The sequence below is a fragment of the Hesperophylax consimilis genome, chromosome 13 (genome assembly GCF_061612785.1).
Source record: "Hesperophylax consimilis isolate HC1 chromosome 13, BYU_Hcon_1.0, whole genome shotgun sequence".
Taxonomy (NCBI): Eukaryota; Metazoa; Arthropoda; class Insecta; order Trichoptera; family Limnephilidae; genus Hesperophylax; species Hesperophylax consimilis.
The window spans coordinates 26,379,935-26,403,571 of record NC_142848.1 but is presented as its reverse complement, the minus strand read 5'-3'; the positions used below and the strand labels follow the sequence as shown (position 1 = coordinate 26,403,571).

The following is a 23,637-nucleotide window of genomic DNA, read 5'->3' as shown; positions in this document are numbered from 1 at the left end:
AAAGAGCGAAACTTTGGGGATCTGGAAGTGAGACAATAAAAGATAGTGGTTGTTGTGTCATAGTGTTTATTTGAGTCAGTAGAGTTGCGCAGTTGTGAGATGACGACGATACCAAGTGTAAGCGGCGATGATGGCCGTGGAGTGGTCGAGTGGTCAGTGGGTCGACTCCGCGTTGGTGGAGACTGGACTCGTGGATGTGTGCAGCACTGGTGAAGACGTGGAGTCTTCCGGGTACTCCAGTGAACAGGGTAGATGAAGGTGTGATGGACCTGGTCGGCAGATGTGCGGGAGATGAGAATTATGGGAAGCGACCGCAAGCGGCGTTTCGCCTTACAGCTACAATTCGAGCCGCTACTGCGTACTAATTAATATCTAGTCGAAACTTGGTCCATTATTAGAACGCGATAAGCGTCGGGCGTAGACCAGATTCGGTATTTTTAGTTAGAGCGTCGTTGTAGCGAGTTGTAGCTAAAAAAGCGGAACCTATTTTTTCGCTTCTTGTCTCATCTAAATATAATTCTTACGTCAATGCGTTTCGCAACCCTTGTAGTCACTTCATTACTTTCCCATAAATCGTGGTTCAGCTCGTCAGTTCGTTTCACGTGTGTATACGCAGCATAAGAAGTAGCCAAATGTCTCAAACGGATTCACTCGTTTTCACAATAAATAAATAAAAAAATAAGTAATTACTACTATTTTAATCAATTCTTCAAGTCATTTTTATCGATTCTTAAAACTATTAAACATTCTTAAAGACAAAATATGTACCAAGTTTATCAGTTGACATCGCGTTTGGGTCCCACCCAGGCGTGGTGTGTTCAATTCCTCGGCAACATTTTCCGCTTCCCGTGGTGGTAGTAGGAGATTTTCAAATAATGTCAGGTTATTCGTAACCCGAGAATGTTTGATATTTTCCTTGCTACTTTTTTTTTCAATTATTTTTTAAATAAATCAATAAAATCGAAATTACTCCAACTGGTCAACGAATGTTGTAACCTAATGTTTTTCCTGCGTATAAAATACAATATTATAACCGTAGATTAATCAAAATGTTATGCCGGTACTTTACTTAATTTTCAATTATGTTCTACAACATTGACGCCTATCCCATAGCCCGTTTAAAATAAATGTCATTTTCGAGTCCCGACAAATTGGTTTTCAGAAGTTATAAATCGCCACAATTTCTTAAGGGGGAGCCACCAACTTAACGGCTGACATACTTTAACAAACCTATTTATATCCTGAGACAAACTTATTTTTAACTTGAAAATTGATGTAAAATAACCTTGATTTTAATCCTACTCAATTGAAGTTCTTCTTCTTGTTGCTGACGACCTAAAATTGGCAGGGTCTGGAAGACAGTGCTGTCTATATATTATGATCACGAATGAAGGAAGGGAGAGGAGGTTGTGTTGCTAACTAGTCACACTGACACGCCTATTCATCGCTGTACCATTTGTTATTTAAATTAGCAACAGATTGCGTTAGTTAAAACGTGAAATTAATTTTAACTTCGAATAAAACTGGTTGTGACGTGCAACAAACGAAATAAACAATTACCCGATTTATAAAATAACATTTTTCGAGCCACGCGACGTACCCTAAATAATAAAATATGTTTTAATTTTAATTTGATTTATATATGTAATCATGGCGAGAGGCATCTAGCGTAACAATGAAATCAACATCGCGTACCGACCCTTTGGAATAACAATGTTCCATACTGGCAGGTACTGGCCTAGTATGCCAAGCCCAATTGTGCCCGATTGAGTTTTTTTTTGATTTGATGTGCCCAGTTGACCTAGTGCCACCCCCTCTCCTTTCTTTCCTCCGTGATCATGATACACAAATAGAGCCTAAATTACTCTGAATTGTGTGAAGGTGGACACATAAAAACAACAAAACACTTCGCAGAGGATTGTCACTTCCACCAGTTCACGGAGGTACATTCGTACCGAATCAATAATTGCAGTAGACTGATTGAATAACCTCAGTATCCCTATAACCTTTACTGACTCTCCTTCACGATACGAACATAAATATATGTATTCAGGATTTTGATCGATTCGGCAGAACTAGGTAAGATCATTTCGGGGGTTTAAGATCACAGGGGCATATCTACAAAAACATTGTTTTGAGATAAACGCAAACAAAGATTGGCATGCTTATATGGCCAACTAAGGCTGTTTGTACGAGATAGAGCTTCGTGTCACTAATGAATATAATTATGGCATTACCGAAACCAAGCTTAACTCAAAACACCAGTTTTTTTAAAATTAGACGCCTGTGCACCCAAGCCGTTAAACTATACTATTAAAGTTTGTACAGAGGACGTACAAAAGCCTAATCTTATGATTTGAGGAGCGTGGATTGACACAATTGCGCCACAGAATCCACATACCCCTACGAACTTATTTTTTTGATGGAGTGTTATTCTTAATATTAAAAGCATTTTTATTTCATCTTGAGCACACAACAAACAATTTCTTATGGATTTGTTATTTTTCTAACGATTCGTCAATATGCGAAATTAGTATCATGTTATTAGCTAATGTATGAAACATTTTAGTACGCCGTTAATCTGCATGAGAGAGAAGTAGTAAAACTTCGCAAGGGAAATATTTTATTATTAGCATTTATTTCGATTTGCTCGAAAGCTCTGAAAGGTCGTCATAAACCGCTTATAAATCATCAGGTGACATAAACTTTTAACGGCTTTTGGGTCATAAAATGAAATTTCATGAGTGTATTTACACATACGAGAGGTATTATTCTACATATTACAATAATATTAATAATCATAATTGATTCCATACATGGTTGGATGAAAGATGGAACGTGTACCTAGTAGAGGTGGGTTATGTGGGTACTTTTCTTTACTGGGTACAGTCAATAAAGGTACAATAAAACCTGACAAGTATTTTATCCCTACCGGGGGATTATAGTATGTGGGGACTGGGGGCGGAGAGTAATAAATACTCAGTCCCAGTATAAAATACTTATGAGTATTTTGTAACCAGTATTTTTAACGGATTTTTTTGTACCTGTACTCACTGTACCCAGATAATTTCTGCCCACACCGATTCCCCACAAATTTTCTGCGTAAAATTGATTCCCCGATAATTATTCTAGTATATACGCTTCACATATATAGTGAAGAGTAAATCCGAGTGTCAAAATACTCCCATTCCACTTCACTACGGAAATACCGTAGGCAAAAATAATTATTTTTCCCTATTCCCCATACAACTTTCTAACAGACCAGAGAGAAAGATCACTAGTATTTTAAAGTACGAAATACTTCAAGACCTGTGATATTTACAAATACTATAAGAACCAGGTATTTTTGAGATTTGTCACAAGTAGAAAGTACCGCATGAAAATACCCTGTTCTTTTACTGGGTACGATAATTACGCGTCTCCTCTAGTACCTAGGGGGGGGTATTTCTTAAATGGCGCTTGGAATCCCTATTCGAAAATTAGCAATTGTCAAATCGTACACAATATATGTCGTATCTTTATCACCTTGCATACAAACCCATTGCATATAGAGAATTACCTGGTTTAAGTTGTAAATTCTGCGCATTTTAAAAATACTGTTTTAATGTACAAAAAATTATAAGGTGAAAAAATGTTTTTTTGAACAGAAGGGGTGGGTTATCATTTAAATGTACTTCTATCAATAAAATATGACATTGGAAAACCTTAGAGCATTTCTGTTTCGTTCAGCCCGGCACCCATTTTGTGTAATTTTTTCTGCAGTCTTTAACAAGTACTTTTGTTTACAGATGAGGAATATGGACAAAAGAACGTGTCAGTACTACTGGACGGACACGAAACGGAGCTTGAGATTATCGACCACCCAGCTTCAGAGATGTCGGTAAGTACCACTCAAATTCCTAAAACTTTATCTGCCTCGTTACAATAACCCTTCACAGGAGGCCTTGAGGAATATTATTTCACTCAGGGCCTATGTCATCTTTGGAGATGTCGCGTTGAAGACCTTTTTAAGGAAAGGAAGGAACGAGAGAGACCAACTGGAGAGGCCAAAGATGATGTCTCCGGATCAGGCCAAAACCTCCTAGACCACAAGGCCGGGACACTGAATCAAATCAGCCTCCTAACTTGTATGGAAACCTCCAACAAATGTTTTTTTTTATTATTTTGTTAAATTAACTAAGACATTTTAAGATGTTGTAATAATTAATAATAATTGAAAAAAAAAATTAAATAAAAATGTTTGTAAAATCCCATACAAGTTAGAAGGCTGCTTTGAATGAGTGTCCCGACCTTGTAATCTAGAAGGTTTTGATATCACCCACCACGCAGTAGATGGGCAGGCGCATCCGTCGCCAAGACGTGGACACACCTCGCCCAACGAACCCGGGCACCCCTGCTAACTTACAACACGTAGCAAACCACTTGGGATAACCTATGGCAGAGGTGTTGATTATCCAATAAATGGTTCCCGGGGCGGCGGTGCCCATACCCGCCTCCAAAATTACGTAGTACTTCGTGCGCTGATAACTTGCCGAATGGCGTACCACTCACTGTGCCACGATGCGCGGTTGTCAGTAGTAGCCGGCGGTCTGCGGGCTGTAATGAACTGGTGGCCATATGAACTATTAAAAAAATATATTTACATACGTAATAATTGTAAACTTTTTTATCTTAAATAAAAATGACAATGTATTGAGTATACAGCACCGAAGCTTAAGGGATTTTGGCACCGTAAAAGTAGGCTTAAAGTACATCCTTTTATGTATGAAAAAAAGTGTTCGTCATATATTAATGATTCCATATTTTAAAAAAATTGTAATGTTTAGTATAAAATCCGTAACGGGTACCGTCCAGATGCCCAAAATTCAAAATGGCGCTGTTCGACAATTCATTTGTCATCAAATATAACGAGAGTTTAAATGAACCCATCCAAAGCATTTTTAAAAATGCTTCTTTTCTTGGTGTTCATACGTTTTTGTAAAGAAAGTCGGTAAATTGTATAAAAGTATTTGGCAAACACTGTCATTGACCTAATCCATACCCCATCCATGCATTGAACTCAGTTCTGTGACGAGTCTAACACGGGTCGTTGTGGGGGTAAGCAGCCGGGAACAAGAGCTCTGAAGTTGTAAACGAATGGACGAGTGCATTTAATGGCTGCATTCTGGTTCGTTAGACTGCACTTAAACGTTCAGGACCTCGCACGGTTAAATAAAAGGTCGGTTTATTCATTAGTATTTATTATTAAATCTTTTTCAAGCAAGTTGATTCGGATCAGAGAGAACAGATATGATAAAAATGAATCCTAGAAGAATATCTAAGCACCAACCTTTTGAATGCCATAAAATTGAGTTGCCACAAATTAGAGCTAGTGAGACTATGGCATTTCGAACTCGGGAAAAATGATAATTATAATTTATTAAGAATCTGTTCATATCATTTATAATCCAGATACAAATGGGATTGCAGGCCGTTTCTTGATAAACTTTTAGTAAATTCCAATATATTTGAACACGTGTTCATGCACCTGCCCCAAAAAACAATTAGGTTATCGACGTTGAAATTACACTGAAAAAAGTTATCTACGTTATCAAGTGTTTTATTTTCTTAATTTATATAGCAACCTTGAGGTAATACTAAAAACAACAATAAACAAATTTTCTCCAAAAATACGCGTTTAAAATAATTGTTGTTTTGTGCCATATTTATTGGCTCCTGCAATGTGTCATATAATCATAGTTTTTTTTAAACTCTTTCCATAAAATAACGAATTTTTAAAAGCGCAATTTTTGTGATTTTTTTATGTTTTATTATATAATAATAATAATAGTTTAGTTTTTACAGCTCATTTTGGGAGGCGGGCTTAGGTACCGCCGCCCCGGGAACCATTTGTTGGATAACCAACACTTCTGCCATAGGTTACCCCAAGTGGTTCGCTATGTTTGGCTATTTAGGATTTTAGTTGCCCGGGTGAGGTGTGTTCAGGATGCGGCTGTCCACCTACTGCGCGGCGTGCCAGATCGGGAGAGGCCGGTTCGGGGAGACCCCTCGATCTCTCAACCTTGCCCTCATTTGCCTGTCATTCCTGGACACACTAACCCCTAGATTCCCCCCAACCACGTCTCAGAATTGAAACGTTGCTTGTAATAGCTTTGGACATGTTTGGTGACCAGATCTAAAAATCCAGATACATACAAACAAAAATAGCCAGGTACTTCCCCACCATCCTCTTGCCCATCTACTTCCTCCTCCTTCCCATTTCCTTCAGCTTCACAACATACCCCAATTGGAGATGCAATAGTCTCACTGGCTCCAGACGGTCGGGAGCAGTTGGGACTCTCGGTTACACATAAAAAAGTAAAATATTATGCAAATAAAAAAGCAAATATTTTTTTATGCACTTGATTTAATTAAAAACGTCTAAAATCGCATATTCTTTATTCTGTGAAAAAATATTGGCCTTCCTAAAAAACCTGTTTTAAATTTAACAAGCTGATAAATAACCATTAAAATCAAATTAAAATGGTAAAAAATTGTTATTTATCAGTTGCATAAAATTAAAAACACAATTAGTAATGGGGTATGTTATCATTTTCCTGAACTCAACCGAATTCGATTTTCACGAGTAGGAAAGCATCTATTTAAAAATTCCACAAAAAAATATACACCTTTTGTTCCCTGGTGGATACTATGAAAAGGAAAATGATATAAATAACAAAAAATAGGCGTACCGGCTTTATGCTTCTGTTTGTTCTGAGACATACCGTATACTCTACATATATGTCTCTGTGTTTTCTTAATTAATCTTTTCTCCGTTCAGCGACTTTTTTAAAAAATATTCGTATCACGTTAACAAAATAATTATTATTCTTTTCCAAACTTAAAAAAAACTTCCATAATTTTCCGATAAAACGACCGCAAAAACGTAATTTCAAAAGCTTCCATTTTCCGTCTATATCTATTCGTAAAAAAACTTTTCAAATACCTATCAACATAAATTTAGATTTTATTAATACTTCATTTTAACATTATACCTGCTTGGAAAGTTCACATCTCGGGATTGTGTAAGATTGTTATATGAAATTGACTCGTTATGAAACCATCTTTGGTTTTCATGCCTTGACAGAAAGTGATTTCCGGGAAAATTCCTCTTTTTTTATATTTTCTTTACGGCCGATGAAATTTTCATTTTAAAGTCTGTACGCCTTTCTGCATTTTCTAATAACGGGATATGAAACTGAAAAGACGGCTGTAAAACTTTAACATTGGCGTGATATCTCATTTTAAAAACAGATTGCATTTCCATGTGGTCGGATTCAAGAAAGGGGTTTTCTTGAATGGGAATTCCATTTCAAGGAACGCTTTTAAACTTAATTTAATCCAACGGCTATTGGGATTGTTGTAAGATGTTTTAAAGAATAAATAAAGTCGACAAATTCAGTCATCTGTTCACATAAATGTAATGATTGCTCTGCGTTTTATATAGGCTGGTAATTTATTTATATTGTTGGGAGAGTTAGATAAATGATACAAGGATGAGAGCACGAATATGTTTGAGCAAGTTTTAATAAACGGGCATTGCTTGTTTAGTTTTACGAGTGACAGGTCGTGGTGTGTCAGTTCGTCAAGATTACTGGGTCGTTTATTGACTATAAGAATTACAAAAGTGGTGTTGCTGGACTGGCGTCCATTTCAATTGAGACTTTGTTGTTCTGTCGAGAGGGGCTCTTAACTTCATAGTTAAGCCTTGCGTTATGAAACACTATCTGTTAAAAATATATTGTAAAGTGAAGCTGGACTTATTACTTACATATATTTAATTATATATATTTAAAGAAAGACAAATATTCCTGGGTTACGAATAACCTGACAATATTAGAAAATCTCCTACTGCCGCCACATTAAGCGAAAAATGTTGCTTGTTTCGTGGCTCTATCCTTCTGCCTTTCTTTTGAGTATGCTCGGAATAAACTATCTACAGATCAGGAGGGATGTGCGCATTGCTACACATTTCTTTATACTGATTCGTGGATGGTTTAAAAACTCTGTCGTCATGGATAGCATTCATTGCTTTGTTCTCGATGGTTAATTCCGTCACCGACAACATAGACTACTCTATCTCCCATCTTGCAGGACCAACTTGCCAATGGTCATGCCTGTGGGGAGAGACATTTTTAGCATCAATGAAACTGCCTTTAAAAGACAAGCTCTTTTATTACTGGTATATTTGATATACACACTGTTTATATTAATGTAAGAATTCTTATTACCAAATGTATTTTAAAAACGCATTAAAATTAACAATTTTTGTAATTTGTTTTTAAACGTATAAACTGAATTGAATTGTTTTGAATTGTGATAGAGAACAGCAGAGGAATTGAACTCACTAAGCCTGGGTGAGGCCCAGACGCGATGCCAACTCACCCACTGACCAGTCACATATAACAGCAATAAGACCAAATGTTCTTGGCTCTGTAACTGTCCCGTACTGTAACACCACTTCTGCCCAACAATTTTATACATACATCGGAGTTAAATGTTTTAACCAATTACCCGTTAATATTAGATAAGAAATAAATTATTCAAAATTACAATTAAAAAATATTATACTTTGAAATGTTATATGATATTCTTCAATAAAATTATTAGAAATACCTAGCGCATTCTTTTCATCCTTTCTTTTTTCTTTTCTCTTTCATGTTTGTTTATTCTACTATTTGTTATTTTCTTATTCGCTTGCTCTTTCTGAAAACTTTACATTAAAACTTTATTCAACTTTATTCTTTGCCTTTTTTACACAAGCGTTGCTTTCAAAAAAGGTGTAACACGATGTTTTATTTTAGTTTTTTAAATGTTGTATCTGTTAAAATTAAAATTAATAACGAAATAAAAAAGGATAAAACATTGGTTGTTGTTGTTTAAAAGTTGAACATCAAGTTGTTCCCTATTGATAATAGAGTACTCACGTCCCAATACTTTACTTATGCCTCTCTGGGGTAACACGTATATAGATTTTAGTAAATAAATAATAATAACATGGCAATTTATATAGCGCAGTTTAGTGTCATTTCACTAACACTAACGTAAGTAAAAATATTGTATCAAGATTTAGATTCAACCAGTTTGATTTTATGTGTATTCAAGGTACGAGTATAGTTGAAAACGTCTACATGTGTGAGGTGTTGAATATTTGCCAAATTTGTCCCAATAATGAATTTTGAATTTTAAGTAATGTTCCTATAAAACATAAATTTTAATAATATTGGAGACACAGGGCACAAGATGTCTAAAAAACGCACGTTCTCTGAATTTAATAATCTCGATTTAAAATACCTTTTTATATTTTTGTGTTTTTTGTTTTTTGTTACGTTAGCTCCACAGGGGAAAATAATTTCCATCAAAGGTCTATGTCACCTTTGGTGATGCTGTGTGGAGGGTCTTTTCCAGGAAATGAAGGAGAGTAAATTCTGGGAAGGAAAAGTGTATGAAGGGAGGGTAGGAATATGGGGATCAGTGTGTCCAGAAGGATGCACTCCGCACTATCGCACTGCGATGCAAGACAGTGGGTCGAGATAGTTCTGCTGGAGATGTCAAAATTCTTCCTCAACTAGTCTCTCCTTATTCCCGATCCGGCCCGCCACGCATTTGGTAGGCAGACTCATCCGACCTAGACAAAACTCACCCCATGAACACGGGCACCCCTGCTAAGTCACCAAACGTAGCGACCCACTTGGAGTTACCTATGGCAGAGGTGTTGATTATCCAATAAATGGTTCCCGGGGCGACCAAATGAACTTGATTGATTGTATTCAAGGTACAGTTGGAAATGTGTACGTTTTGTGCGGTTTTGCTACTGAATTAATGAATTTTTAATTGGTTTGTAATTTTCATATCAAAATATGTACATATTAATAATATTGGGGACACATGGCAGAAGATGTCAAAATACGCGCGTTCTCTGAATATGATAATCTTGATTTAGAAATGAATTTGACTTTCGAAAATTATCGTTATTTTAAAAACAATACAGGCATTAGTATCCTTCATAAAAAAATTAAAAAAATTAAGTTGGGGAAATTTGGAATATTTCAGTTTATGAGAAAATAATACTTTATACTTGGTCCAAGTTCTTTGACTAAAAGAATTCGGTTTTAGTTGGTTAGTGCATTTGATATACTTAGTTTATATTGTAGGACAGTGGAAATAAGTATTATCTTAAGGAGTAATGAATGTCAACAACTTTCTGTAGCATTTTCTAATTGAATTTCTTGCTGAAGAGTCTTCTTTATCTCCTATGTAGCGATGGTATTTTGAGGATTATTGCTGAGTAGGTTTTATTCGAAAGATATGTAGGACTGAGACTTTTACCGTCTTATTTACAATAGATAATACGAGGGGATAAGAAAAGATTAGTAGAAAACGTTACTCATAATCACGCAATGCGTACTCTCGTATACCGGCCGTAATACGACAGTATTAGAAGTTGACAGATTTTTTAAACCGCCCGATCACCAGCTATAGAAACATATTACGTTTTTATTAAGACGGAGATCGCGAACTTTGTTAACAATCTGGTTGATTTGACAAATATCGATCTGTCGCGCAATGAAAATGTAAAAAAGCAGTAATATCCATTTGCAGCACTATCAGAGGAATATTACTAAAACAAATACGGAACGCATAATAGAATTGGCCGAATTAAAAGCAATTCAAAACAGATCGGGTCAATGACATCGCAAAACTTATCCGAAGAAAAGTGAAGTTAGCAACTTAATGCGAAATGCGAAAATAACCGTGTTTTTGAGAATTGTAACAAAGTGGTGCCAGTCTACAAAAATCTTGAATGAATAAAGATTATAATCGGAGGTATACGGCCCTCTTCACCGTATACCCGTAACATCGTTGCAGCCGCGTATTAGGGAATCTTTATGAGACTGTAAGTGTTCACAACCCCTCCCAGGGTTACATACCTTACATCGTGGATATCAGATTTAATCAGATGATTAAGAAGGCTGACCCAAATTCCATTCTCATAGTATAATTACGCCAGCATTTTGTTATATTTATACCTAACTGAGTTCTCCCCTGCATGTTTTTGTATTGAGCGTAGGAATGATATATTTATTTATTTATTTAATTAGTTTATAGGACAAAGTTTTTACACGATGTAAGTATATATCGTAATATAAGAGTAATGTCACAGTTTTCACAGTCCCCCTCACTCGGGTTTCCTTTCTGAGGCGGCCTATAGTTTATATACTGTTGTATTTAGTTTATAGTTGTCTTTACATTATATTCATCCATAATATAGGCATCCCGCAGAGGCGATAATTTAATGGATAATAAGGCGGAGTTTGTGTTAATTCACATTGTATATATATTAAAAATATATATTTAAGTATACTTGCGTCAAGTTTCATACCATTAGCCAGGTACTTTCCAAAATTCCTCATCCCCATCTCCTTTCCTTCCCAACTTCATTCATATTAATAATTAGTATGCAAAATTCGTATTAAAAAAAACCATTGCAGGTCAAAAACGGGATTGTAGGCCTTTTCCTGATAAATCAAATTCCTAAAATATCAGAACACGTGTTCATGCACCTACATTTTCCTTCACAATATATAATGACGAAATGCGAAAATATAAATATTTTTATGAATACGTGTTCCAACTTCATGATAATACATTCGTATTTTACTGAAAGTTTATCAGGAAACCTTTCATTTCAATCGTTAAGGACCTGCAATCTCGTTTTTATTCGGATTACGAATAATTTGATGAGATTCTTAATAAATTTGCAATACTCATTTTTCTCCGTGTAGATACAGAGCTTATACAACTCTATATAATAGCTTCGCCACGAAGGCAGCCTCACATATAATTACGTGTACTCTTCCAACAGATATTATAACATTATTAGCGACCTTATATGAAAGTTGTTTCACCACAGGTAGTCTTATCTCAGATGCCTGATTTTGAAATTTATCTAATAATGATTTTGAAGGATATTTTCCTGAACTTTCTGCGCCTGAAAGTTATTCTAATAATAATAACATTTGCCTCGGGACTTCTATTTCTGGAAAATCAACGGCCTTCAGCAAAGTTTCACCATGTATTCTTTCGGGTGTGATATTTCTTGAAAATACTTTGTGAATTTTGATGAAAATCGAGTATAATGTTAACATTTATCCTGCTTACTGTTTTACAAAAGAATACAGAAGTTCTAATAATATTTGTTGTAAGGATAAACGAGTATGTCATTCAGAATACGTAAAAATAGATTATTATATTTATTTTTTGGAATAACTTTATTGAGTAAAACCTCAAATTGTAATATTTAATTATTGAAGACAATTTTAGCGATTTCTAAACGAAAATCTGAAACAGAAAAATCTGAAAAGGATACGGTCACATCTAGGACACGAACCCTGGACCCTTGCCTTTCCGGGGCACCGCTCTACCACTGAGCTAATGTGACCCTATCTCCTTCGGTCACATTTAACTGTATCATACTTCGAATTGACTATGTGTTATTGACTATGTGTTAGTAGACCATAGATTCAGGAACTCCGTAAAGAGAGTCACCACGTACCCTGGTGCGGACATTGGTTCTGACCATGTTTTGTTAACTGCCGATATTGTTTTACGCTTAAAACAAATAAAAAAGCCCAAAACCAAAATTAAAATGGAAATCTCGAAACTCCATGAAGAAGTGGTCAGAAATAGGGTATCTCAGACTTTGAACGATAATATTAGGCTACTCCCTTGTGATCCATCGATAGAAATACAAACACAATGGGATAACCTTAAGTCAGTTATACGTGAAACCTGTGATGCAAATTTGAAAGCTGATAAGCAAATTAGAAAAAAGAATTGGATGACCGACCACATTTTGAACTTAATGGATGAGAGACGTAAACACAAACATAATGAGACACAATAAAAAAACTTACAAAGAACGATTAGACGTGAAATTAAAAAAGCCAAAGAAGAATGGATGAAGTCACAGTGTGAAGAACTAGAATCGTACAGTCGTAGTCACAATGCATTCAAACTTCACAAAAAATTAAAGGAAATTACAGGCACTTCTAGAAGAATTACTCCATCATGTTTAGTTGACGATTCCAATAAATTAATATTGGATGAAAAAGATATTTTACAAACATGGGAAAAGTATATTCATGATACATTCAAAGATATTAGACATGACATAAACATTCCCAATGATCAATTGTATGGACCATCGATTTTAAAATCAGAAATTCTTCATGCAATAAAGACTTCAGACAATAGAAAAGCGTGCGGACCAGACGATATTCCAGTTGAGGTGTTGAAGCTCTTTAATGATGAAAATGTTGACTACCTGTTGAGGTTATTTAATTCTATATACGACACAGGGAATATACCCCAAGATTGGCTAAAATCCACCTTCGTGACATTGCCTAAAAACAATACCCTAAGAAGTGCAGTGACTATCGATTAATAAGCCTGATGAGTCATGTCCTTAAATTATTCCTTAAAATAATACATGCCAGGATACGCAATAAGTGCGAGCAGGACTTGGATGACACTCAGTTTGGCTTCAGAAATGCGTTTGGGACGCGTGAGGCATTATTGTCTATCGATGTACTATTGCAAAAGTGTCGTGACCAAAGAAAGGAAGTTTTTGCCTGTTTTATTGACTACGAAAAGGCATTTGACAGGGTAAAACATGCTGACCTAATGAAAATGCTTGCGGATTGTAACGTTGACACCAAAGACCAGAATTTCATAAAAAACCTGTATTGGTTCCAAACAGCAGAAATAAGACATGGGAATGAGAGATCTAATGCAATTGCCATTCAGCGTGGAGTACGACAAGGCTGTATCCTGTCGCCACTATTGTTTAATCTCTATTCCAACTATGTCTTTAAAAGAGCCCTAAGCAATACTGAGAAGGGTCTTAAGATCAAGGAGTTGTCATTAATAACATAAGATACGCAGATGATACTGTATTACTAGCTGACTGTATCGATGACCTCCAAGACCTATTAAATCTTGTTAATAATGCTGGTGAGCAACTGGGCCTAACAATCAACGCCAATAAAACAAAATGGATGACTTTTGGACGACTAGATCACTCTGAATCAGTGATACAGTTAAATGGTTGCAATGTCAAAAAGGTCGAAAGATTTAGATACCTCGGCAGTATTCTCACGGAGACTCTTGACCCAGATGTAGAGGTTAGGTGCAGAATTGAAACAGCAAGAACTGCGTTCATTAAAATGAAATCCCTCTTCTGCAATGATAATATCAGCTTAAAACTAAGGCAGAGAATGCTAAAATGTTATGTGTGGTCGGTCTTGTTGTATGGATGTGAAACATGGACCTTGAAAGTAAATACCATGAACAGGTTAGAGGCTTTTGAAATGTGGCTTCACCGGAGAATACTCAAAGTCCTATGGACCGACATGATCACCAACACAGAAATTCTCAGGCGGGCTAGAGCAGAGAGAGAACTGCTTAGATTAATAAAAATCAGGAAAATTTCATATCTGGGTCATGTACTTCGAGGGGAGAAGTATCACTTGCTCCAGTTAATATTGAAAGGCAAGATAGAAGGTCGCAGAGGGCCTGGTAGGAGACAAATGTCTTGGCTGCGAAATATACGAGAGTGGACCGGCATTAGAAGTGTGGAGGAGCTATTCCGGGCAGCGCAAGACAAAGAGACATTTTCAAGAGTGATCGCCAACGTCGGGGGGACCTGATACGGCACATAAAGAAGAAAGAAGATACTTCGAATAAGAACTACCAACATTGTCTTCATTTTTTCACCGCATATTTTTTATTGGCAACTATATTTAGCAAGGGTTCTGGGTTTGTGTCCTAGATGTGACCGTATCCTTTTCTGTTTCAGATTTTCGTTTGGAAATCGCTAATATTGTCTTCAATACTTAAAGATTATTATATTTTGTGTTTTGGATAGAAACAAAAGGTAAGTCGATGGCGACATTGCCATTCACATCTACAATGAGAAAAATGAATATTACTAATTTATTAATAATATCTTCAAATTATCTGTAATTGGTTAAAAACGAGATTGCAGGCCTTATTAATGAATTAACACGATTCCTGATAAAATTTTAGTAAATTACGAAAAGCCATAGAAAAAAAGTATAAATGGATTAGATACCAATAAATCTCCTGGACCGGGTGGTATTCCTTCAATATTTATTTCAAATATTATATTTTAACAATCTACTTGCTTTGACAAATAGCGATCATTCGCGCAAATTATGATTTGGATCAGAACAAAATAAATCAAAAATTGCCTTAAATTCACATTCATAAGTTTACTAACTAACTAGATTTACTAAAGGATTTTTTTTAACTCGTCGACTAATTGGCTTCGAATATATTATCACGATTTAGGAAATTCATGAAAATCCTAATATTTTGTGCATTTGCTTTATTTCATCTTATTTTCTATCCCTTATCCTGTCCGGGTTGAGGATCCATCGCCTCGATAAGACGCCTACAGGTGTCTTTATCTTGGGCCAGTTTAGCGGCCTCCCTATATTGCAGACGCAACCTTCCTCGCACAACCTTTGGAGTTTCTTCTTCCTTTGCCTGAGGACGGACTACTGAACAATGCATATCTCCCTTCTAGAATCTTACTCAATATTTTCAGTGATATTTGTAATTAAAATAAAGGCAAAATTAATATTTTCCGATAATTATACGTTTTATTGTCATTCAAATGAAAACGCATTCACAAAAAATACGGAAATAGAACTCCGCCCAGTTATTATTATAAATCGTTTTAACTTCATTATCACTGAAATAAAATCAAATCATAGCCTTTCGCAGGTATTTTTATTCAATTTGCCTGCATCTGATTGACACAATAGATTTCCAGATTGCCTTCATAAAAAATGTGTGCTGGAAATACTCCACGATAAAAATAACTGGACTCTTTGAGCACGAGAGAACGCAGGTATAAAAATAATATACGATTTATTTAAACGGAAAATGGAAACAACTTGGAAAACGTGTCAGTTTATGATGATTGCATAATTTAACTGCCAATGGCGGAAAAAATGGGATGGGAAACGTAATGAAGGTATTTAAATCTTCCCTTAAGGGGAACGGCTGCGCGGCCTTTTTCATACAAAACTTAAATTTGGATTTGAGGACAAAACGCTTGACTAAACTGAAAAATTATTTTTTAAATCAAAAGTTAAAGCAAATATTTAGTACTGATATGTGCTACTTTATATATGTATGTTTTAATTATCAAATAGGGGGCATTAAATAGTTATTGTGATTAATGCAGATTTGAAAACGTAACTGATGTTTTCAATTAACATACGATTTTCGCCTCTCAAGTCACAAAGAGGTTAATAAAAATGATTGCATGTTCAAGAAATAATTTCGATATTTGAAAAAGTTAATCACGTTTTATACGAAGTAAAGGAAATTTCTTTTTCTCCGGACTCACCAGACGCGCCCACAATACATTTATCTCAACATATCCATTCAGTGCAGAGTGTGGAGAAAAATAAGAAATCATGTTTTCGTATGTAATATACGAAAACATGATTTCTAACTAAATGCAGGTTTGATTAAAAGTGGACCCAATACCGATCCTTAAGAAATACCAAGGTTTATTTCAATAGGTTCCGATATTGAGCTATCAACTTTTGTTATCTGTTATCCTTTGAATATGTTCACTTTAAATTTAATAGTGTAATTGAAATGAAGTAATCAGGTTTTGTTTATCCTACACATCTGAAAATCTTAAATTCTTTCCTTATTGAAATAAATGTATGATAAACTATTTAGTTACTATGCTAATTCCGAGCGTATATTGATCAGTTCTTCGATCTCGAATACTTACTCATTTCCGCATCGCTTCGTCTCTTACTAATTAGGGTGAGGGATGCTATTGGTTAGTTTTTCACCCCGCCGCTCTGGCTTGCAGATGAGATCCTTGGAAGGGTTGCCACAGCTGTGATCTGTGATAACCTACAAAAGTTCTGTTTCATAATTGTAAATTTACTATACCCAAAATGAGGACTCATTGTGTTCACCGTTAAAATTGTGCAATTATTTAATGATCACGTTTCAAATTGTCGTGAGTTTTTACCATTTGTGGCAACGTTAGACTTTATCCTGTTTGAATCAGATACAGTGTAATGCAATGCAATGAATATCGTTTTCCTATCTGCAAGTATTCACGTCGTGTACTCCATTTCGATAAAAATAAGTCCTAACAGGATCATAGATACGTTTCAATTTGTTTACTTTGGTGGGTTAAGTAACAGTGTTACTGACAGCAGAGCGCATAAATGGAGAAAGCCACGAGACTTCTAACGACAGAAGCGGTAGTTCAGGAAATCAGTTTGGATTACCACTAAATATTAAAAGTCGTAAATAAACTAAAAAAAATTCTCAGCAATTTTTTTTTAGTTAATTAATAGAGTGGGTAGTAGGAGTGCTTAATTATTTGTTTGCAAGTTGGAAACTGATAAAGTGCGTTGTGCGATCGTCTGGAGACAACTAACGAGATTCCAAGCAACCTCTTAAACCGAATGAATTACTTAAACCTAAATAACATAACGTGGTCTTTACTGGTTAAATCGATCGAACGTAAGCTTTAAACGTTATTTTCCTATTTCCCGAGAAAGCACGAGCATTATGGTGAACTGCCGTAAACCGCAAATGGGTTTCTGACGGATCGTAACACCGTTTAACGACACTGTTTCATCACTACCTACAAGCACATTGCCTACCGCCTTTCAACTTGGCTCTGAGATTTTCATTGGCGTATTTACGTTCTACACTTTAAAACTACGTGAAGATGAAATTGGAAATTCTGTTCTCTTTAAACATACCGTTTAGTTTTAGCTTTACAGTCCAAATGCAAATTCATAGTAGAAAGCTCTCTCAAGACAGTATAAAATATTTAATTATTGAAGACAATATTAGCGATTTCTAAACTTTTTCACTACCGAACTTGCTCGATGGAACGACTCCGAATTCAATATAATGACGCCTGTAGAATCATATTTGGATACCGAAGATACAGCAGCGCATCGACAATGTTCACGGAACTAGGACTAAATGGATTTGCCGGCCTGATGAGACACCGGGTCACTGGAGCCAGGATGCGGCTAATGGCCTCCGCCAACACGTTGGTGACTGCAGCCTACCAGCACCAAGCGCCACTACTGAGTGAGCGCTGGGCCAAGCTCACTCAAGACCACGCCCTGCATAGTTGTTAATTACTTTGTTGTTAATTTATTCTTCGTCATATATTTTTTTCAATTGCACATACCTACTGTACAAAAATATGTATGTATTTAATGTTATTTTCCTTGTGATTTGAACGACACAGTAAATTAAAACACAATTGAGTTTCTCTGTAAGGAAAGAAGAGGTTTATTTTGTTAATCTCGCAGGATTTGCATAAAGAAAAGCATTCAGTAACAAAACATTACATGTAAGAAAAGAAACTACATTTAATGTTATTAATTGTTATGTCAATTCCTTAATCACAATCACGATAGCAATTATCTGCCTTGTCACAACCCATAGATTATTTTTACTATGTCTTAAACCATAGATTACGAAATATTGAGTCGACTGTGTAGGTACTGTGGCGCACATCCAGCCAGTGACAGTCCACGACACACACAGCCACAATGACGAGACAAGCTCGGTATTGCCTTGAATTAAAGAAAATTATATTTTTCTTTACATATATATATATGGGACGTGTGGGATTGCACTAACCTCCCCACATCCTGGGGAGAAAATCATTATACATTATAAAATTATATATAATTATAATTATACATTAATCATTATAAAATTATTATTATTATTACTATTACTAAACGAAAATCTGAAACAGAAAATTCAGAAAAGGATATGGTCACATCTAGGACACGAGCCCAAGACCCTTGCCCATTCGGTCACATTTAACTGTATCATACATCGAATAAGAACTACCAACATTGTCTTCATTTTTTCATATTTCACTTCACATTTATTAGTTTCGAGTGAAAAATCAACTTATTTGTACTAGTATTATTTTATTTGTGTTAACATGGATTTTTATTTAATAAGATAATACGTTAGGGTGTCCCAGGACATAAGGAAGAATTTTTTTTTCATGAATTTAATTACGCATACCCTCTTATTTTTTTCCATTTGATTCTAATAACTCATAAAATAAATATTATTTTGATTAAATACCGGCAACCCGTGCCGACTTGATGCCAAAAATATGGTACAGAGTTAATATGGAAGGATTTTAAACTTTAATTTTTGTCGGATAAATAAAATTAAAAAATGCACAAATGTTCAATTATGTAGTATTTTATATTTAAAAATGATTTATTGAATACATTTTCTCTTCAAGGTTTGTTTTTTATAGTCAGGATAAATCTTCCGGTGTTCCTGAACGTATCGTAACAAAAATTGTTTTTGTTCCTCTTCGACCGTGATTAAGCCATGAAAATCTTGCACTAACAGCTCTTTAAGCTGTATTATTCACTACCCTCAGCGACGACACCTTCTTTCTAGCTTCTTGATGTGAAGCATTATTTGACCACATCGTAGGGCATTCGTTAAGAAAGCTCGTATCTATTTTCAGACAATCAAATAAAGACTTGCTTTTGACTGAAATGAAGTCGTTAATATTTTTCTCTGAAACAAAATTCACTAAATTATGATGACAAAAATCAACATTTCTCTATTAAGTTTTTGATCAAGAAGCACACAAGCAGCATTGAAGCGACCTTATTTGAAGCTGTAGTATTACAACACAGAATTTTCACTTTATCTTCCAAATTCCAGTCTTCAATCGCATTCCATACAGCCTGCGCTTGTTCGCTTCCCGAAGAACTTGCCAATCGTGGCACAACAATAAGTTATTCGCTATCCCCATATGATATAACAATTGGAAGACCTTCTTCTTTTGATTTTCGAGGATCTAAAGCAGGCAACAGTTTTCTGCCCCAGTGAAGAGTCACAAGATCGGGTACCTCGTTTTGAAAATAATTTTTTATGGCCTCCGCGCACGCGTTTCATTTTTCCGTTCGAATTCTTTAAATTAAAGACTTACTTATTGGAAACTGATCAATATTATATATTAATAGTAGCCTCAATAGTAGCTTCAAGAACGAAAACAGAATCTCTCATACTTAACTGGCACCTGTCTAGCGCTGCGACTAACTTTGGAGTAATTAAGTCTTTTCGCATCGACGTTTTCCTGGTTTCAGGTTGAGTTTTCTGTAATGGTTTTGGAAAATCTTCTAAATTTGTGTCTTCGTTAAAATCAGAAGATGAGTCGTTTTGTAACGGTTCGTAAGACAATATTGAAGGAGTTTGCACAGATAAAAATTTAGTACGCCGCTTTTCTTCCTCGATTGTTCTGAAGCGTACTCTTTCCTCTTTATGTCAGTTTTTTGTCAACCCCCCTAATTAACCAGAACGACCTGGTTCTTTTTGCCGCTGCAAGAAGATTCTATCTTCATTTATTAATATTAATTCAGGAGCATCGGCGTGTGCAATGTCAAATAAATTATCTAAGTTCTTAACAAACTCGGGACGACGTTGTTCAAATATTTCTTGCGTTTTCTGCACATTTTTTTGCAATTCTCTCCAAATTTGATATAAGTTTACAAGTTTTTTCACACAATGAGGTAAAGATTTGGTTGGTATACGCGTCTTTCCCCAATAGATAACACACTCGCAAAATGTGAGATTAGCACTTTGATTGACAGTTAAATTCACTTCCTGGATATTGTAGAACAAAACTTCAAGAACTTGTCCATTAGATGTCAGTTTAGAACCCAATATTTGGTATTTTACGACTCTTATTAAAAATATTCTCTTTTAAGCAGTGCTTAAATCTAACGACATATACGTATAAGAAAAACAAATCATTTATATATAATTTCTTTGATTTCCGTTTGCAAGAAAGGCTTGTTTTTATAATCTATGAATGAAATGTATGTAACAAAAAAATCATAAGCATAAAATAATAAAATTGTGGGGGGGAAATGTCTAAATGACATAAATGAACAAAACTCCTTTTGCCACCCAACCGCGTTGGTATTGCTTATATTTGAGACGTCGCTGAGGTTTATTCGCCAATCTGAACAACCCTAAAGACATGGTTTTCAATATGTTATCATGCAACTTTATTTAATAATACATATAACAGTGTATTTGTGTACGTTTACCTCCTAAATAGATTGGACGAAATGAAATAGTGAATGGTCGTATGGAATGAAAAAGTTTGTCATTTTGTCAATACACACTACTTAAATAGTATGTGATATTCTCGGTCGAAGTCAGGAGAATCGTGCATAAAATGTATGTCATGAGAATATAACGCTGATATGCCAAAAAATTATCGACGAATGGTTAATTGACGACTTAATTTTTAAGATTATGTAATTTTATTTATATTTCCAATATGTCATTTGGTACAGAATAGTTTCTTTTATATTTTTAATTACAATATTATAATGTTTTTTAAAACATTTGTTAATAATTATTCAGTTTATACAATTTTGTATAATATTTTTACCGTTTAAAGAATATTTATTCAATGCAAAAAAAGTTAATGCATTATAGTACATAAAAAACCAATTGATTTTGATCCACCATATTTAGGATTTTTTTTATTTTTCGAATTACTTAATGAGTAAAACCTGAGTAAAACCTCAAATTGTAATATTAATTTATTGAAGACAATATTAGCGATTCCTAAACGAAAATCTGAAACAGAAAAATCAGAAAACGATACAGTCACATGTAGGACACGGTCCTAGGTCCTAGGTATATATATAAATTCAAATTACAAATCTAGTAATTATTACAAAATTGTAGTAATTATTACAAATTACCTACAAATGGAATTGAAACTATTTTTAAAAAATGTTGTGGTTTTTCACAATTTATTAATTCAAAATATGTGGTTTATTTTCGGCACGTTCCAGAATTTTAGATTCTTTTAATATCGCGCATGTAAAAACAGACCATTCATAACCGAAAAAATGCTTGAAATGTATTTACCCTTGTTTTTGACCAAATCTGAATAACCAAGTATTTCCCCACCTTCCTCTTTCCCATTTCCTTATCTCCCCACTACTCTCAGCTACACAACACACCTTAGTTGGAGATGCCATTGTCTCACTGGCTCCAGACGCTTGGAAGCAGTTGGAAATATATTTTAAATTCACAACCTACTCCGTTACATCAAAATTAACTTTAAGCAATTCAAAAACATAGTATAATGTTACCTTTATTGATTATAAATACTTACCTGGTACATAGTTGCTTATTGTTTCTTCCTTTAAGATATCTCTGTTTAATTAACGATTGTATTGTAGTAGCTTCGTGGCAGTAAGTCTAGACGAAATAATCTTTTTAAAATAATAGTATTATGTAACCAGTATTTACAAATAAATTACCTATTTTCGGTTATGATTTTATTGTATAATGTGGCAAATTAAGTTATTTATAAAATGATCGGAAAAAAATTAAATATTTATGCCTGAACATCCACAAAATAAAATAAAAGGCACTTTTTGGCCATATTTTTTTCTTGCATAAATCAAAACAGGCGGATGGTGTTAAGCGGGAATTTAAACCTTATCGCCATCTACGTAAGGGTTGTTATTGATAGCGGCTCAATTTAAAATATTACACGACGTAGTGCATCGCCTTAAGGGAGTAAATTGAAATACAATACGTGAACAAGCGACTTTAGGAAGCGGTGGTTTCGATAAATTTCTTCTGGTTAGTTAAGCGTAAAATATAATAATTTCAATTGGATTTCAGTTAATTTTGTTCTATTTATAAGTATTCATCGTGATTATTTCATCCGGTTGATTTTTTTTCTGTATTTCGAATTGAAATGCTAAAATTATTAAACACTTGTAAAAAATTTCCAGATTTCTAAATCTACTCCGAATACTGAGGAGTAGATTTCCCTACGGAGTAGGGAAAAAATGTTTCAAAAAACCATACAAAATTGCATGTTTTACCAGCATACAACAAAACTCTCTCGGCCATATAAATGTAGATTTTGTCTGTTTGTGTTATGTGAGAATTAGAAAGGTGTCGGCTATGACCTGTTTTTATAAATTCCTCTTCATTTTCCTTTGGAAATAAAGGAAACCATAGAAAACCTTATTCGTAGAGGAGACGGCCGTATTTGCAAGAATACGGCCTTCAATAGTAATAAATATATACTAGCAAATAAAAAATCGGGCTTCAATAGTAATAAATATATACTAGCAAATAAAAACCCATTGAAAATTACAACGGTTCTTTAAAAAAATAACAGAAGGCGCCACTACCGCATACAACAATCCTGAACTGTACAGTGTACATTCATTATGTTAATAATACGTCAAATGATGGAATGGAATTCTTTTTCGAAAATCATATTTAGGAATTCTGCACCATTTGGTAGGTATTAATGAAATCATTAAATATTAGAATTACGAATATCTGGATTATGTTTTTATATATTTAATATTGAATACCACACAACTGTAAGGTTACCTACATTTTGTCCACAGTAATATTCCTCTTCACAGTTTCTTTGGACCTTACCACCCCTGGCAA

The 23,637-nt window shown here is 34.8% G+C and overlaps 1 protein-coding gene across 1 annotated transcript in view; it reads left to right on the top strand.

The window, feature by feature from the left end:
- The first annotated feature begins 130 nt into the window (after positions 1–130).
- The window catches only part of LOC149418678 (GTP-binding protein REM 1-like), a 35,186-nt gene continuing 11,679 nt past the window's right edge, over positions 131–23,637 (top strand). The window contains exons 1-2 of the mRNA XM_089639147.1: positions 131–248; positions 3,789–3,880. Of these exons, the coding sequence (XP_089495273.1) occupies positions 131–248; positions 3,789–3,880 (210 nt within the window). The remainder of the gene's footprint in view (positions 249–3,788; positions 3,881–23,637) is intronic.